Below are 19,055 nucleotides of genomic sequence, written 5' to 3'. Positions count from 1 at the left end.
CTCATGCTACCACGAATGTGAAAGCACAACCAACATTCAAAAGTGACCAAAACATCAGCCAGAAAGCATTGGTACTGAGATGTGGTCTGTGGTCCCCACCTGCAGAACCACTCCTTTATTGAGTGTGTCTTGATAATTGCCAATAATTTCCATCTATTGTCTATTCCATTTGCACAACAGCATGTGAAATTGATTAGTTACATAGTTACATAGTTTATAAGGCCGAAAAAAGACAAGCGTCCATCCAGTTCAGCCTATTTCTTGTGCACTGCAGCTATTCCGCAGCATTGATCCAGGGGAAGGCAAAAAAAAAAACATACGGTATAGGCCAATTTACATCATTGAGGGAAAATTCACTTCCCGACTCCAATCTGGCAGTCAGATTAAATCCCTGGATTAATTAACTATCACTAAGCATAAGATGTAATTTTATTGTTCTCAAGAAAGGCGTCCAGGCCTCTCTTGAACTCATTAAGTGAGTTGGACATCACCACTTCCTCTCCCAGAGAGTTCCAGAGTCTCATGGCTCTGACCGTAAAGAATCCCCTTCTATGCTGGTGCAGGAACCTCCTTTCCTCCAGACGCATAGTGTGCCCCCTCGTCTTTGTCACCATCCTTGGTATAAACAGGTCATGGGAGAGATCTCTGTACTGCCCCCTGATGTATTTATACATGTTTATGAGGTCTCCCCTAAGCCTTCTCTTTTCCAACGTAAATAAGCCTAATTTTGACAACCTCTCTGGGTATTCTAGTCCCTCCATTCCCTTTATTACCTTAGTCGCCCTTCTTTATACCCTCTCTAGCTCCAATATGTCTTTCCTGAGCACCGGAGCCCAGAACTGTGCACAATATTCTAAGTGCGGCCTTACCAGCACTTTATACAGAGGAAGAACAATGTTCTCATCATATGCCCCTATTCCTCTTCTGATGCATGCCATGACTCTATTTGCCTTCGCAGCTGCTGCCTGACACTGGGCACTCCAATTTAATTTGCTGTTAACCAAGACGCCCAGGTCCTTCTCCATGTCAGATTTCCCCAACGGTTTCCCATTTAATATGTATGGGTGACTGCTGTTTTTCTTTCCCATGTGCATGACCTTACATTTATCGGCATTGAACCCCATTTGCCATTTTTTGGCCCAACTCCCCAATTTATCTAAATCCTCCTGTAGCTGTGCCCTATCCTCATCTGTATTAACTACTTTACAAAGTTTAGTATCATCTGCAAATATTGCTATTTTACTATGCAACCCTTCCACTAGATCATTAATAAATATATTAAATAATATAGGGCCCAAGACAGACCCTTGAGGCACCCCACTAGTAACCCTGACACACCCTGAGCTTACTACATTGTCAATCAGTGTTGCTTCCTAAGTGGACAGTTTGATTTCACAGAAGTTTGATTTACTTGGAGTTATATTCTGTTATTTAAGTGTTCCCTTTATTTTTTTGAGCAGTGTATATAAATTGTTTTTACACATCTCTGACTGCCCTCATTTCCTGTCTCTGTGCGTTGCATTTCTGACATCTGCATTACATTTGGCGTAGTCGGCAGGATGCAACATTCAGACGCCGAGATGGGGGATCAGTCTATGACCGGGTCTGTCAGTGGACATACTGTATACCCTTGGGGGCTATGCTCAGCCACCTTCCCAAGTTCACGGGGGATGGCACATCACTGTGGGACTGGGTAGAAAGACTGAGAAGTATGTTACGCATGTATCCCCTCAATCCCCTAGCTCAGGCTGAGTTGGCTCTCCTAACCCTTGATGGAGAAGCCTGGCAAACTGTAATGTATTGTCCACCTGGGGACCGTGACACCGTGGACAAAGTAATAAAAATTCTGGAGGACATGCACGGTGATATCACGGATCTGGGGCATTTACGCCTGTGGTTATTTCAGAGGGTTCAAGGTGAAAATGAAACCATAAATCAATACATTAATGAATTATAGGAAGTGATGGTCCATATCATCAAGAAGGCTCAAGATGGGAACCAAGGACTGGGATCACGGGATGAAGTGTTGCATGACCAATTGATTGCTGGCTTGAAGGACCCCTCCCTGAGGCAGATCTTAAAGGAGCGGCTGCATTTGAGGCCTGGTCTGGGTTTCCCGGAGGTTGGGGCTGAAGCTAGATTTTAGAGGAGGAAGTTCCTGTTCTCAAAGCCTGGCTCCTCAGGGTTTAAATGGTGAACTGTTATTTACAGACTTCTATAAACAGCTATGAGATGGGTCTATTTACATCTTCTTTACTCTGTCCTTGTTTCTTTGCCTCCTCTCTCAAGGTATGTCTGTTGAGAAGCACGGGTTGATGCCAAGAAGATCAAAAACCACATCTACCTCATAGTACCTATGTGCTTCACAAGAACATACTATTAAATGAATTGGAAGAGGTTGATCAATTTAGGGCATATGGCCTTGGTATAGCCTAAGAAAAGGGGTGGAGAAAAGTGCCCAAGAGAGAACGGTATCATGGACTAAGTCTGAAATAATGAACTAAAGATTGCTGACACCCCATGAATTGTGTCCTGGATCTGAGACATAATGGAAGATAGACAATAAAGAGGAACAATATGATGGACTTTAGGACCACATAGAAAATCATTTATGGGATTACCCATTTTTGTTCTAGCTCCTCTTTTTTTATCAATTAGGAAATCCAGTGCGGGTTATGTCCTTAGGTCTCTGGATATGTCTGTGGAGCCAATATACGGTGAGATGGTCTAGCACAACCATGTCACTTAACAACATCTGTTATTCTCCGCCACATAGGTTTCATTGGTGCTTACCCTGCCACCTTCTGTGTATGCTGGTGCACTGTAATGATGTTCAATAAAGTTATTGTGTTTATTTACAGCCATTATATGCCTAGGAAATGCACCTCATGGGGGGGCTTGTTGAGGTGGGGGGAGTTATGAGCCCAACTTATCCCTCATAGAGGGTTTATGGTGTCATCTGAGGGATACATAGACATAATTTCCTGCCCCAGAGTTCTGATGAAGGACTTGGGTGCTTGATAACTGCACTTGATTAAATCTTGTATACTATATGTACATCTTGTGTTTGTAGGCCACGGGATCGTTCAATATCCCTTTGGTAGCCCAGGATCCACATTTTTTAGGACATGGGGGTTATATATGTGTATATGTAATCCTGTGAGCAATAAGCACCCTGGACCATATTACAGCATAGTATATCATACTCTATTATATCTTGTTATATGGGGATACTATAGTGTTCAGTTGACCTATTACCTATATATACTGACCACTAATCAGAGTGGGTCTACTTATGTGTATGCTTGTGGTGCTCAACCTGTCCCTCATGAAGGGTGCACGGTACCAACTGAGGGATATACAGACACAATTCCCTGCCCTAGAGTTCTGGTGCAGGACTTGGGTGCTTTATAATTGCATTTGATAAAATCGTATATACTGTATGTATATCTTGTGTATGTAAGCCATGGGATTGCACAGTGTCCCTTAGGTGGCCTGGGGTGCACATCTTTTCAGGACATGTGGGTGTTGTATATGTATATGTCATTCTGGACCACATTATAACATAGTATTGTGCATTCTATTATACCTTAATATGGCACATACATGTTGGGTTGCGCACTCCCATAAGTTTACCCTCCATTAGAGTCTTGGGAATACGGAGCTCCTGTAGGAGTTTTGAATTCTCCGCCTGATAGGTACAGCTCTACAGGCACGGAATAACTGGTGGGGATATTGACACTAACCGCGCATGCGTCGGCACATGTGGGTAAGGTTGACTTGAGGGCATTGGTTTCCATAGCCACGAGAGCCGCTCACGTGGTGCAGGGGGCACGTTGTGCGCCTGCTCCGCTGTGACGACTTCCGGCTCTGTGGACCGCGCTTCCGCCTTTGCACGCACGCAGCTCCGGCGTCTCCCGGAACACAGCTGATTGTCCGGTAATTCTCATTCTTGGCTATATATATAGCGACACAGGGACATGTACCCTTGAGGCCCCTGATGAAGCCACCGTGTGTGGCGACACACGTTGGGCATTAAGGTCCCATCTACACCTTTCTATTAACAGGCTGCGTTTATTTATTATTTGCTGGTCAGAGTGCAAGTTTGGTCTGTATTCTGTTGGGGGAGTATTGTCTGCCCAAACTGGATGAATCTAGTGGGGTCATTATCCTTTGGCTGGGGTGAAAGGGTTTACTTTAAACTGCTAAGGACATATGAAGTGGCGATTCCATACTGTTCAGTCGACCCATCACCTTGTATATTGACCACGAGTGGGTTTATTTATGTGTATGCTTATATGGTTATTTAATTCTATTGAGCTGTCATCTTTGGCTCTAGGTGATAGGGTTCATCCTGAATCATCAAGGACATATGAGCTGGAGATATCATTCTGATTTAGCTGTACTATACACATTTTTTTGCCTCCACTGATATATGAACATCCTGGGTTTGTGCAATATTGACCACCATAGACATTCCATATAGCTTGTATAGACTTATTGTGCAATATTGACCACCATAGACATTCTATATAGCCTGTATAGATTTATTTATTCATGTATCTATAACTATGACAATCATGAAAGGATTCTAAAGTAGGGGGATCCTTAAGGAGTGGATGGTTCCACTTGATTTTTAATGGTGTTTTAACAATTTTTTTTGGTATGTCCATTATTTTGTATATGTGTCTAGAGATATTGTAATAAATTGTTGTACTTTGAATTATCATCTTATGTATTTCTGGTTATTGGTTCAGGTGATCACTACTCAGATGCATGTCTTCTCTTCTCTTTAAATTGCACTCGTTCTCAAAGCCACCGTCAGAAGTCATGAAGCAACGACTCCTTCTCCACTCGCTTCCCAGCATGCCGTTTTTCGCCAACTGCCCGACTGGGCACCAGAGATACGTCAGGAAATTCTTGATCTTCGAGATGAGCTGAGCACTATTAGGGAGACCCCTGCGGCCCCCTTGCTAATGGACCGCTCCGCCCCACGTGGACGGAGACCGGAGCGAGAAAGACGTTCCTATCGGGCTCCAACGAGTCATGCACTCAGCCCATCGGTGGAGCGAGGACCAGAGTGTTTGATCTGCGGCGGTAGGGGGCATATCTCTAAAGACTGTCTAAATCGAGAAAAGAGAAAGCGGGGGCAGCCGTTAAACTAAGACGCCCAACGGTTGTGGAGCATACCGTGGGGTTTCAAACTTCAGGGCGTGGAAGAAGGAGCTCTGAAGACATTGTCTCCGAGAGGCCTATTATTTGGGCTGAATTTAATGGACAGCGGATTCATTGTTTAATGGACACTGGGTCTCAGGTGACTACTATGCCTGAGGTGTATTTTCAAAGTTACTTTCCAGAAGTTGCTCGTTCATGGAAGGAACCTGCTGTCAAGTTGGTAGCGGCTAATCAATTACCTATCCCAGTAGTGGGAGTGGTATGGATGTCGGTTCAGGCATGCGGAAAGAACCTTGGTCGAAAAGGGATAGTACTGACCACAGGACCTGGAGGCGATGGGCCCATTGTAATCCTGGGCATGAATGTGCTTAAAGAGGTTGGACAGTTCCTGGCTGAGGGTTCTGACAGAAACAACTGGACTCACGCCATTCGTGACCCAGCCAGCAAGAGGGTGTTTCAGCACCTCATGCGAGTCAGTCAAATTCAAAAATTCCCTGCTACCTCTCAGTATCTGGGTAAAGTGTCAATGCCCCTTGAAGCTACAGTGACCCTGCCAGTGGGACAGACTGTACTCACTTTGCCAGTACCGGCACATGTGTCCTTAGAGGGTATGGACATTCAGATTAAACCAATAGAGGGAGAGGAAGCGCCCTCTGGGCTTCTGGTGGCACGCACACTGGCCACCGTGTGACAGGGTAGGGTACCCGTGCATTGCATTAATCTAAGTGGTGCAAGTTTGCAGTTATTGCCCCGCCAAGAGATGGCGCGAGTTTGCGTAATGCCAGAGGATCTCACCAGAGCTGATGGTAAAGGGTTGGCACCCGTAGAAGGGGAACCATGGACCCTGGAAGTGTCCCTCAAGAGACAAGAAACGGAAAGAGAACTCTTAACTGGGCGTCACCTCTTAGAGAAAATGGAGACTAATCTTACTGAGTTCTCTGCTGGGCAAGTTAGACAGATTGAACAGCTTCTACAGCGTTATCAAAGGGTGTTTGCACAACATGAAGAAGATTTCGGCTTCACTCGGGACATTCAACATGAAATACCCACAGGAAATATGGCTCCCATTCGAGAGAAGTATCGCCAGATTCCACCTCAAATGTACCAGGAGGTGAAAGAACTCTTGGCTCATATGTTGCGGAACGGCGTGATCCGCGAAAGTCAGAGTCCCTGGGCAGCTCCTATTGTACTGGTTTGAAAAAAAGATGGTACCCTGAGATTCTGTGTAGACTATCGGAAGTTGAATGCATGTACAGTACGGGACTCTTATCCATTACCCCGAATTGAAGAGTCTCTATCTGCGTTAGGAAGTGCTAAATTCTTCTCTTCTCTTGACCTGGCCAGTGGCTACTGGCCAGTGGCTGAGAAGGATTGTCCAAAAACTGCCTTTGTTATTCCTATGGGTTTGCTTGAGTTTAACCGGATGCCTCTTGGACTGACAAATGCACCAGGGACCTTTCAAAGATTGATGGAGAGATGCTTGGGGGACCTCAACTCCGAGGCTACTTTAATATATCTAGACGACATAATCATCTATTCTGCCACATTTGAAGATCATCTCCGCTGAGTGGAACAAGTGTTGGAATGACTTCAGAGGCATGGATTGAAAATCAAGCCCCGCAAATGTCATCTCTTCAAGCGAGAGATTGAATATTTGGGGCACACTGTGTCTAGTGCGGGAGTGTACCCCACCGCGGAGAAAGTAGCGGCAGTGCAGAAGTGGCTCACACCAGTCAACCTAAGGGAGCTGAGGGCGTTTCTAGGACTCTCTGGATATTATCGCAGATTCATAAAAGAATTTGCTAAGATTGCAGTCCCGCTTAATGAATTGCTGAGAGGAACGGCTAAGGAAGCCGTGGGGTCCACAGGAAGAAGCATTTCGAGCATTGAAAATGGTGCTAACGAATGCCCCAATTCTGGCCTACACTGATTTTTCACAGCCTTTTGTGTTGTACACTGATGGAAGCTTACATGGACTGGGAGCAGTGTTGGTTCAAGTGCAGGAAGGAAAAGAGCGGGTGATTGCGTATGCCAGTCGGTCGCTCCGGGATACTGAGAAGAATCCAGACAACTACAGTTCGTTCAAGTTGGAGTTACTGGCACTGGTGTGGGCCATGACTGAGAAGTTTACAGAGTACCTGTCAGGTTCAGAAGTACAAGTGCGGACAGCAATAACCCTTTGGCTCATTTGGAGAAAGCAAAGCTGGGCGCATTGGAGCAACGGTGGGTCGCAAGGATGTCCAAATATCAGTACAAAATCGCTTATCGGTCCAAGGCCCTGAACACTCAGGCAGATGCCCTGTCCTGGGTCACTCAGATGGGGTCAAAGAGAGATATAGATGAATAACTGGAAGGTGACGAGATTACGGATTTTCATCAATTCGCTGCAGCTGTAGTCGATGCTCAGGAGTCCAAAGAAAACGCAAGGCCCACTCAAATCCTGGGCCGCTGAAGAGACGAGTGGATGGAGTTGCAACAGTCCGACCCAGAGTTGGCAAAGCTTAGGGAATGGGTCGCTCTAGGTCAGAGACCCGACCAGGAGGCCAGAGCTGCTTCACTCCCAACTACCTTACAAATCTTAGACCAGTGGGAAAAGCTCTTCTTGAAGGATGGCTTGCTATGCCGGAAAGTCTTTGACGTGACCTGGCAGGTATTAGTCCCAGGAACATTAGCAACACAGGAGATCGTGTGTTAGTGAGGGCGAAACCGGTTGGGAGTAAGCTAGACCATCGTTGGGAGGCGGTACCATATCAAGTGGTGAAGTAGATCCACCCAAAGAATTCAGTCTATGAGGTTAGGCCTGAAGGGGGTGATGCCACAACATCTAGGGTGTTGCACCGTAAAATGCTACGGCCTTGTTCGTCCGAAGTAGAGGACTGTAACAGAGTTGAGCCTGCGGAAAAATTAACTGAAGTGCCACACATAGTGACTCTGGAAGACGAAGAAGGATGGGCTACAATGCAATTGAGCCTTTCAGTCCCGAGTGGGATACAAAATGGATCAGGAGACGATTTACAATCTCAACTGGTTGATTCATCAGATACCCCAGAATCACCTTCGTGGGAGGAACCCCGCAGAACTGAATAGGCTAATGCCGGAATCCCTCCTAACTGGTATGCTCAAGAGGAGTTTATCCAGTCTCAGATTCAACAGAAAACAGAGGAGTGTGCTCAACTCTTGTCTGAACTTACGCTGCCTCGAAGGAGGCATCAATCTCGCAAAGAATCCACTTGCCCGAGGACTGGCGAGCAAAAAGAAGGGAGGAATGTAATAGAAGTCAAAAAGCCTTATTGTCATCTGCTGGTTGACCACAATCAAACGGAACCAAGATGCCTTAGGAATGTTAAAGGGGGAACAGATTTGAACGTGAGACTCGGTCAGGTGATGTCCAGTGAGGAGTTTTTAAATATAACGGTCGAGCGCGCCAAACCTGGGGTGATTTCGGCGCCAAACTGCAGAGAGAAGGAGACGCTCGCTGGATGCACTGAGGAAACCAGCCTGACAGGTCGGAGTCAGAGACCTAAGAGGCAGGACAGGTGGACGCCGGTGAACAAATGCCGCATTCACCGCTGAGTGCCGCGGCCGCTGAGGAGAGCCGGGATCTGCTTGTGGTACTGAGTGACTTCACAGTACCGAACATTGCCCGTCGACTGACAAGGTCTGGACCCCGCTATCCAAGGCACGAGAGACCGCCTCCAATGGCCGAGCAAAGAGGAGATAAGAGATAACTGTGTCAGAGGAGTCATGCCAGCAGAAACAGAGGAACTGCATCGCTGAATAGGGCCATCACTTCAAATGATGATCCACGGTACCGGGGACAGTGAGTTTTAGGATGTCAGGTTGGGAGGGGGATAGGCGAAGTGGAAAAAGGCAAACTGGATTTAATTGACTTTGTTAGAAAAATACTTGCGGCCTAGAGGGAATAACCGTTGACCCCTGCTAGGGCCATTCACAGAGTTAAAGAACTGCCATGGTGACTCCCACGCCACGGCGCATCACATTATTTTGGGAGATTGTTCATTGTTATTGTAAATTACCTGTTCATTCTTGTTACTAACCCCTTGTTTAAAGCCTGGTTATACAGAGTGGTCCAAAAGTAGGTGGCCAGAAAATAATAACATTTATTTTGATTTATATATAAAATTATATTTACTAACACAAGCATAACATTGACAATTACATTTTTTTCTGAACAATAATACAAAAGCCCTTAAATTTTATCAACGCAGGTGCTCAAACTGTTTTCCATTACAATTTGCACAGCTTTGAAGTCTGCCTCTTACGCTTCAACAAACATTTTTGCACAAGTCTCTTTGGGTATTAATTTCTTGAAATGCATCTCTTATGTAATTTTTCAAATCACTGACACTTTTTGGTTTTCGACTATAAACTTTGTCCTTGAGTACTCCCCAAAAGAAAAAATCCATTGGGATCAAGTCTGGTGAACGTGCTGGCCAATCAAGTGGGCCTCTTCGGCCAATCCATTTATTAGGAAATGTTTCATCAAGATACTCGCGGACTACTCTTGAATAATGTGGAGGGGCCCCATCTTGTTGGAAATAAAGGTCATTTGAATTAGGCTGTTGCTGTAACTGGGGAACAACTTGATTCATTAGAATTTCGAGATACTTATCTCCTGTGACTGTTTCATCAAAAAATATTGGTCCTAAAACACCAAAACTTGAAATACCACCCCAAACATTGACCCCAGGCTCATTTAGTTGTTGCTATAATGTTAAATGCATGTTCTCATTATCCCAGTAAATACAATTATGTCTGTTAATATGGCCAAATAATTTGAAAGAAGCTTCATCACTCTACTTAATGTTATCTAAAATTACTGTATTTTCTTCAATTTCGTTAAGCATAATCTCGCTAAATTGCAGCCACCTGTCTGGATCATCCTCCAATAAACCATGAATTAGACGTGGATGATAAGCTTTCCACCCAATAGATTTCGGGATTCGCATGATAGAAGCTCATGAAATTCCCAATTCCAAAGAGACTCTTCTGGTGAACTTTTTTGGACTCTAAACAAATATTTCAGCAACAAGTTGTTTATTATCTTTTGTACAGACTGTTTTGGGTCGAGCAGTGTTTGGAGCATTAAGGATTGAGCCAGTGGCATTGAATTTGTCACGAATGCGGTAAATGCTTTGTCTCTTTGGGGCTTGAGTACCAAATGTTTCAATCCAATTTGCTCTAACGGTTTCAGCATTTTGAGATTTCCAATACTCTGTTAAAATCCATTTTCTTTGATCTGTATTTAAATTATTTGCCATTATGTGTTATCTGAATTATCTGAAAAGAAAACAGATTTGGGGGAGATCTATGTGTGAAAACTAGATCTGTGAAACTGGCTCGGTTGCCCTTAGCAACCAATCAGATTCTACCTTTAATTTTCCAAAGAGTCTGTGAGGAATGAAAAGTGGAATCTGATTGGTTGCTAAGGGCTACTGAGCCAGTTTCATTTTACACCATGTTTGATAAATCTCCCCTTCATAACCTTATTACACTTTCTGTCCACCTACTTTTGGACCTATTTATATATAAATTGTTTTTACACATCTCTGACTGCCCTCATTTCGTGTCTCTGCGCGTTGCATTTCAGACACCTGCATTACACAACGACAAGGTGTCCTCCTGATGCAAAGGACCTATCCTAACGTGAATCCTCTCCTAGGCTGAAACATATATTTATATAGGTAGAAAGGACCCTGCTGCAATTAAAACTGCCATGGGCTGATGGGTGGAGTGCTCAGTCAGAGAGCCTATGTATAAATAACAAAAGACTGACTGCCCAAATTATGTGCTAAGTGTCTCCATTTTTTCCTTTTATCTACAGCAGTAATGCAATTCATATTTCATATATTTCATGTTCACACATTATAGCACTACAGAATGCAACTTTATTTGTTACTTATTGTGAAGATCTGAGGTTGTAGGTTGTAATAATCACCTAGGGAGGTTCACGATGCAACAATATTTTATTCCTTACATCCATGGTTCCACAACAATTCCAGGTAAAATGGCTGAAATACAATGCTCTCAGTCCACAAGTTCCCAACCTGGGATCGGTAGTTCCACTGCCTCTGCACCAAGCGATACTCACTGTCTCCCAATTTTTGGTTGGCCCACAGATTTTGTAGGTCCCACCTGTATAGTCTGTAGCCACAGTCCATGCTCCTCTAAACGATAGATAACACGACCGAAGCCCATGTATCGAGCAGCAATAGTCCTTAAGAAAGTTCATCAAATCTAGACGACGATAACACGACCGAAGCCCATGTATCGAGCAGCAATAGTTCTTAAGAAAGTTCATCAAATCCAGACGACAGATCCCACAATTGTAGCACATGTGTCTAGCCCAGCCGGCAACTGATCTCCAAATTCAATAAGCCATTCATCCATGGCTCCAGGACCTCAGCGTAGATCCTCCCCCTTTCGACGTCACTCTCTCAACTCTAGGACTAAAACATGTGGCTTCTTCCTCCCTCCCTGGGATTAGCCCCCTGAATGGTCAGAAGTGTTCACACCCTCCGTCTTAAACATTTGCTTTTAGCTCAAAGAATGAAGAATATTCCAGAAGCCTATCACTTGCGATTGCATGTGAGACTCCCTGTGGTGAAGGCTATCCTGGGTCTACTATCCCCATCTACACAATGGGCCTAGTGGCTGGGACAACAATATCTTGAGGCCCCTGAGATACTGATGAGATTAATGAAATGATTGCTTTACATTTACCTTTATTAATCTGTACAGTGGGTGCGAAAAGTATTCAGACCCCTTTAATTTTTTCACTCTTTGTTTCATTGCAGCCATTTGGTAAATTCTAAAAAGGTTAATTTTTTCTCATTAAAGTACACTCTGCACCCCATCTTGACTGAAAAAAAACAGAAATGTAGAAATTTTTGCAAATTTATTAAAAAAGAAAAGCTGAAATATCACATGGTCATAAGAATTCAGACCCTTTGCTCAGTATTGAGTAGAAGCACCCTTTTGAGCTAGTACAACCATGAGTCTTCTTGGGAATGGTGCAACAAGTTTTTCACACCTGGATTTGGGGATTCCCTGCCATTCTTCCTTGCAGATCCTCTCCAGTTCCATCAGGTTGGATGGTGAACGTTGGTGGACAGCCATTTTCAGGTCTCTCCAGAGATGCTCAATTGGGTTTAGGTCAGGGCTTTGGCTGGGCCAGTCAAGAATGGTCACAGAGTTGTTCTGAAGCCACTCCTTTGTTATTTTAACTGTGTGCTTAGGGTCATTGTCCTGGTGGAAGGTGAACCTTCGGCCAAGTCTGGGGTCCAGAGCACTCTGGAAGAGGTTTTCATCCAGGATATCTCTGTACTTGGCCGCATTCATGTCTCCTTCAATTGCAACCAGTCGTCCTGTCCCTGCAGCTGAAAAACACCCCCACAGCATGATGCTGCCACCACCATGTTTCACTCTTGGGATTGTATTGGGCAGGTGATGAGCAGTGCCTGGTTTTCTCCACACATACCACTTAGAATTATCACCAAAAAGTTCTATCTTCATCTCATCAGACCAGATCTTAAAAAAAAGAATCTTATTTCTCATAGTCTGGGAGTCCTTCATGTGTTTTTGAACCAACTCTATGCAGGCTTTCATATGTCTTGCACTGAGGAGAGGCTTCCTTTGGGCCACTCTGCCATAAACAATATAAATGGAAGAAAAAATCGGCTTCCGGGAAATAGAAGTTTCCAAAATGATTATTTATTCATAGAAAAATGGTTCAAAAACAGTACAGGAAATGAAATAAGATTCGATGGGAAAATCACATCATAAGAACCAGCTACGCGTTTCGAGCATGTTGCTATGCTCTTTGTCAAACCAGCTTTTACAAAGAGCATAGCAACATGCTCAAAACGCGTAGCTGGTTCTTATGATGTGATTTTCCCATCAAATCTTATTTCATTGCCTGTACTGTTTTTGAACCATTTTTCTATGAATAAATAATCATTTTGGAAACTTCTATTTCCCGGAAGCCGATTTTTTCTTCCATTTATATTGTTGCTTTTATGTGAGACCACACGTTATCGGGCTTCCCTGCACCAGGAGCATGTGAAAACCAGGTGAGCTGAATTATTTTTACTTTTTACTCTGCCATAAAGGCCCGACTGGTGGAGGGCTGCAGTGATAGTTGACTTTGTGGAACTTTCTCCCATCTCCCTACTGCATCTCTGGAGCTCAGCCACAGTGATCTTGGGGTTCTTCTTTACCTCTCTTACCAAGGCTCTTCTCCCATGATTGCTCAGTTTGGCTAAACGGCCAGGTCTAGGAAGACTTCTGGTGTTCTCAAACTTCTTCCATTTAAGGATTATGGAGGCCACTGTGCTCTTAGGAACCTTGAGTAAAGCAGAAATTCTTTTGTAACCTAGGCCAGATCTGTGCTTTGCCACAATTCTGTCTCTGAGCTCCTTGGGCAGTTCCTTTGAGCTCATGATTCTCATTTAGTCTGACATGCACTGTGAGCTGTGAGGTCTTATATAGACAGGTGTGTGCCTTTCCAAATCAAGTGCTATCAGTTTAATTAAACACATATGGTCTCCAATGAAGGAGTAGAACCATCTCAAGGAGGATCACAAGGAAATGAACAGCATATGACTTAAATATGAGTGTCTGAGCAAAGGGTCTGAATACTTATGACCATGTGATGTTTCAGTTTTTCTTTTTTAATAAATTTGCAAAAATTTCTACATTTCTGTTTTTTTCAGTCAAGATGGGGTGCAGAGTGTACTTTAATGAGAAAAAAAATAAACTTTTTAGAATTTACCAAATGGCTGCAAGATCCAGCCTGCATGTCTTCCTCTGCTTACTGTCACTGAATGGAAACATTGATTCCTGAGGCTAAACTGACAATCAAGTGAATGTCTAATACAAGAGCAATATGATTGACGTAAACGGTGTATTCCGTGCTGGAAAAAGTCTGCATCCCTTAGAGCCATGGATTCCGCTCTACGTTCATTGGTCCAATAGTCTTTCGAACAAGGCGAGCTCCTCACAATTATGTATAGAGATGGTTAGTCTTAGTTTGCACCTGTACACACCAGTTTTCTGTTTGGAAGTGGCAGTCAGTCTTTTGTTAGTTATTTATATGTAGGTGTGGACTACTCGAGTCTAAGGAGCTAGACAATCTGTGCCTACAGTTACGATGTTTTTTTTCGCAACTGTTTCGGAACAAAGAGGGATGGGAGCTGGCACCCTAGGGAAATTTGCAGTTTCTGAATAGCTCTGAGGGTAAAATGATGGCATTCGGCTGCCGATATGACTGTATTAGACAGCAGTGAATTTACCTTAAATATGTGATCACTTGCGTGTTAACACTTATTTAATAGGGATCTGTTTGGTGTGCAGAGCCAAATGATTCAGGTCACCCAAAATAGCCGGACTGCCCATCACTAACCAACAACCTTCTGAAATGTGAAATCAGCACCGACAGCATTAATAGAAATTTCTTATCATCTTACCTGTGTGCGTTTGAACTCTCCAGCAAAACACTCTGAGTGACAGATGCTCCCTGAGAGCTGGTAACTGGCTACACAGGATGTGCAGAAGAGAGCTCCCGAACCTTAATGCAAGTATCAAATATATAGATTTAAAATTTCTGACAAACAAATACCGATATTGCTTTGACTGTATCATTATTTTCTATAAGAATAATAGAAATAAGAAAATATACAGGCATTAAACATATGTATGAAAGATTAACTAAACTTTCTTCCTGCTTTTTCATATTTAATGTCACTTGAACTGCTTGAGGTCTCGATCCTCAGACCTCCACCAATCATGCAATAGACTCCCAAGAAGCGAGCAGCTCAGCAGACAGGAGCTCCTGCACTGCTCCTGTCCGAGCACACATACAGACCAGAGTATGTTTTCAATAAAAAACTTAGTCTAAAAGGAAGGTGCATTCTATTGAATCTCTAATAAGATCTGTGTGCTCGCTCTGACAGGAGCTGTGCTTTTCTGTCTGCAGAGCTGTGTCCTTCTCGGGTATCTATGGCGCGATTGGTGGGGGTCTGGGTGCTGAGATCTCCAGGCAATTCAAGTACCTGCTAAATAGGAAAAATCATGAAGACACTTTCATACTTTTTAAGCATTTTTATGATTTATTTTTCAATGGTTATAAAGAAGTAAAACATGTGATACATAAATTTAAAGGGGTTGTTCAGCCTTAGGGTACAAGTCTACACTCTATGTGACTGCAGACTTGTGAATCCTCACAGCGCGCACACTGCTCGCTGTGAGGATTCTCCCTGCACCGGGAACGTGACCGCAAGTATGTGGTTTGCATACATGCGGTCATGTGCCAACTTGATGTGCGCAGCCTTGCTCAATGCAAGTATATTGAATGTGGCCGACACATCTAGTTGGAATGTGGCCGGAAGTATGCAAACTGCATGCTTCTGGCGCAGGAGAATTCTCACAGTGCATAGTGAGTGCGCTGTGAGGATCCACAAGTCTACAGGCACATAGAGTGACTGCAGACTTGTACTGACTGCAGACTTGTATCCTAAGGCTGGATAACCCCATTAAGCAAAAAGATTCATGCTGCTCTGGCCCAGCATTCAGTCTGGATCAATGATGAGGGTGGTCATGGGGGAACGGAATGGGTGCCAGACCAGTACAGATTACATTTTTTAACTTAACCCTAGTAATAAACAGCACATGGAAAATGTTAAAGGAGTTTGTCCTGTGCTAAACAATTGATGACCTAACCATAGCATTGCTAACATGTGCAGTTTTATTATGCGCCAGATTTATTATGCAGATCTGCATTTTTTTCTTCTCATACAGATTCAGCATGAAAAAACAATTCCAGCATTCTGCAAATGGCTCCGCAAATTGGACCTCGCGAACCCATACAAGTCTATGGCTGCGTCTAAAACATTGGACTGCACTCAGATGTCATCTGAGTGCAGTCTGATTTATGCGGACACAGACAATGGTGAAGATGTAGACATTAAATGAAATCTGTCATCAGGTTTTTGCTACCTCATCTGAGAGCAGCATGATGTAGGCAAAGAGACCCTGAATCCAACAATGTATCAGTTAGTTTACTGAGGGCAGCAGTTCTGACAGAATCAAAGTTTTTAGATTAGCATGAAGCACAGCTGAGGAAGCTAACCCCACCCACACCAGGCTCTGTATGTACAATGTCCATAGACATTGAGCTGCCTATCACAGGATGGGGCAGAGTTGGACCAGGTGGCAAGTAAGTCTTCTGTGTCCCAGCAATGATAAGCTACTGGTGCTAAAACAATCATTGCAAGTAACAACACTATGGAGCTTGATAAGAGAGGCATAGCGGAAATCTGTGTTTTAACCCCTTGTGGCAAGACGACTCGCTCGACTACTTTCAGAAATTGACTCAGGAAACGGTTTTCTCTGCAGGTTTATTGTAACAGCATAAAGCACTGCAGGTTCAGCAAAATAAACATGGCCTTTCTGGCATAACGACAAAACAAAATATAAACGATAGCACAGTCCATATGTGTGTGTGGGGTTCGCCTATATGTGTTATATCACACCCCTCAACTCCTCCTGAGCTGAAGCTTTCCAGTCTGGAGACTTGCCTCTCCAGACACAAAACCACAGAAAAGAAAATAGTGACTGAGCAGTTAACCTTGCTCAGCCACACCCTGAGGTGGAGTTAGGGTGAATGACTTCCCTCCCATCTCTATGTCATTCTCACAAAAACACTCCCTTTAGATTATTTAACCCCCCCAACATATAACATGCTGAAGAAAAGTTGTAGGTTCAGTTTGCTAAGGCGAGCATCCGTAGCGAAAACATACCTCCCCTCACATATAACACCAGTGACTGTGTCACACCCTACAGCATGCTGTCTTCAGATTACATAGCAAAAACCTGCTGACAGATTCCCTTTAAGTTCTCTATCTTCTCCGCACTTGTGATACAATTCTTCATGCAAGAAAATCGGATCACAGTAAACTGAGTTGAGAGAATCAACACTTGTGTGACCCTGGCCTTTGTGGAAGAGTGGTGAAGCAGTAAATGAGCTCCACCATTGATAGCTTCAGGCGGCTTACTGTACAGGAGCCTGCCTCTTGTATTCTCAGCTGCTGGGCAATACATTTTCCAATTTCCATTTTCCCATGCCATATCTGTGAATGGGTTTATTGTTATTACGTACGACTGCAGGTTCTGCAGGTTGGATGACATCTTTCGCATTCTCTTTGTGCATGGTCCTCATAGTAGAATTCGGGACAGGAGCTGTAACACTGTTTTTTAGATCTCATGAGGAAAAAGTTGTTGTGGCAGGAGAGACAATCAGACAAGTCTGGACCTTCGCATTCCCTGCACGTCTTGTGACATTTCTGACATGATGCAGTGGAGTTATCAGCAAAATATCTGGAAGCCAAACAAGAAATAGAAAAAGTTATTCCAAGTGGCCACAGAAATTAGGTATACGATGGCAAAGCTATTCAATTATGTTGAGATCTGCTACAAATGTAGATAGATGGTGTATAGTGTATGTGTGATTGGTCTTACATCACATTGGGTGGACAACAACCACAACTGTCCATCAAAGCTTAACAATCAGACTCAAAATATGACATATACAGAAAAAAAACTTAAATATTAGTAAATGATTTGCCATAATTGGCCAAACGCTACAATACTGTACAGCAGCAAACCCAACTAGAAAGAAGAAAAATATTAACCCCCTAAGTGACCACCACCATACATGTCACTATGTGGAGCAGGATTAGAACCTGAAGCCGTTACATGCAGCATAACTAGCAATTTTGTTACATAGCCAACACCTGACAGTAAGTGATGCAATTGGAGCTAGCCACTTAAATGCCACTGTTAAATGTGACAGTGGCATTTAAAGTCTTCAACATAGCAGAATGCATTTCTGAGAGTTATCAGCTAGTTATATTGCCATGGTATTACTACTAGAAAGCCTTGCCTGTGGCTGGGATATGAGCACCATATCTCCAGCACAGCAGTGCATATCTTCAGCGCCGTTCTAGGCTTTTTAAGAAGGTTCCCCTGTTTTGATGAACGCCATATTATTGGCCGAAACGTCAAATATTGCTTATACAGTGGATCAATCTGTATTAATAAAATACACATTATGTTCTTTGCATCAATCTTGGAGTGCCGAATCAATGTTTACATTATTCGTAGAGTGGAATGCTATATGTGCACCCTCTTATAGAGGATTCCCGCGCAGCCTGTTTTCATCACATAGTATAAACTGAGACTCTGGTGTATAAATCACACAGAATAAACTGAAACTGCTATATACATCACACAGGATATACTGAAACTCTGCTATATACATCACATGAAATACAGTGAGACTCTACTGTATACATCACATAGGACACACTGAGACTCTGTTGTATGCATGACAGAGGATACAGTGAGACTGCTGCATACATCATATAGGATACAATGAGCTGCTGTATATATCACACAGAATATATTGAGACTCTACTGTGTAAATCACACAGGATACACTGAGACTCTGCTGTATACATCACGCGATGCAATGAGGCTGTGCTATATAACTCATATGAAATATACTGAAACTCTGCTGTATGTGCTGCATGCATCCTGTGGGATATACTGGGTTACTGCTATATACATCACATAGGATACACTGAGACTCTGCTGTATGTGCTGCATGCATCCTGTGGGATATACTGGGTCACTGCTGTACTGTATATATCACATAGGATACACTGAGACTCTGCTGTATGCACCCTGTGGGATATACTGAGTCACTGCTGTATACATCACATAGGATACACTGAGACTCTGCTGTATGTGCTGCATGCATCATGTAGGATATACTGGGTCACTGCTGTATACATCACATA

The 19,055-nt window shown here is 43.5% G+C and overlaps 1 protein-coding gene across 2 annotated transcripts in view; it reads right to left on the bottom strand.

Moving 5' to 3' along the window:
* The window catches only part of PCSK5 (proprotein convertase subtilisin/kexin type 5), a 955,602-nt gene that overhangs the window by 20,832 nt on the left and 915,715 nt on the right, over positions 1–19,055 (bottom strand). For both annotated transcript variants that reach the window (XM_073670684.1, XM_073670692.1), the window contains exons 34-35: positions 17,354–17,571; positions 14,664–14,764 (exon numbers count right to left, since the gene is read on the bottom strand). In XM_073670684.1, coding sequence (XP_073526785.1) covers positions 14,664–14,764; positions 17,354–17,571 — 319 coding nt within the window. The remainder of the gene's footprint in view (positions 1–14,663; positions 14,765–17,353; positions 17,572–19,055) is intronic.

The sequence above is a fragment of the Phyllobates terribilis genome, unplaced genomic scaffold, assembly GCF_046119375.1.
Source record: "Phyllobates terribilis strain yellow unplaced genomic scaffold, ASM4611937v1 Scaffold_1__5_contigs__length_1240528914, whole genome shotgun sequence".
NCBI classification, from domain to species: domain Eukaryota; kingdom Metazoa; phylum Chordata; class Amphibia; order Anura; family Dendrobatidae; genus Phyllobates; species Phyllobates terribilis.
Note: the sequence above shows the minus strand (reverse complement) of the source record. Positions and strands in the feature narration are given on the sequence as shown.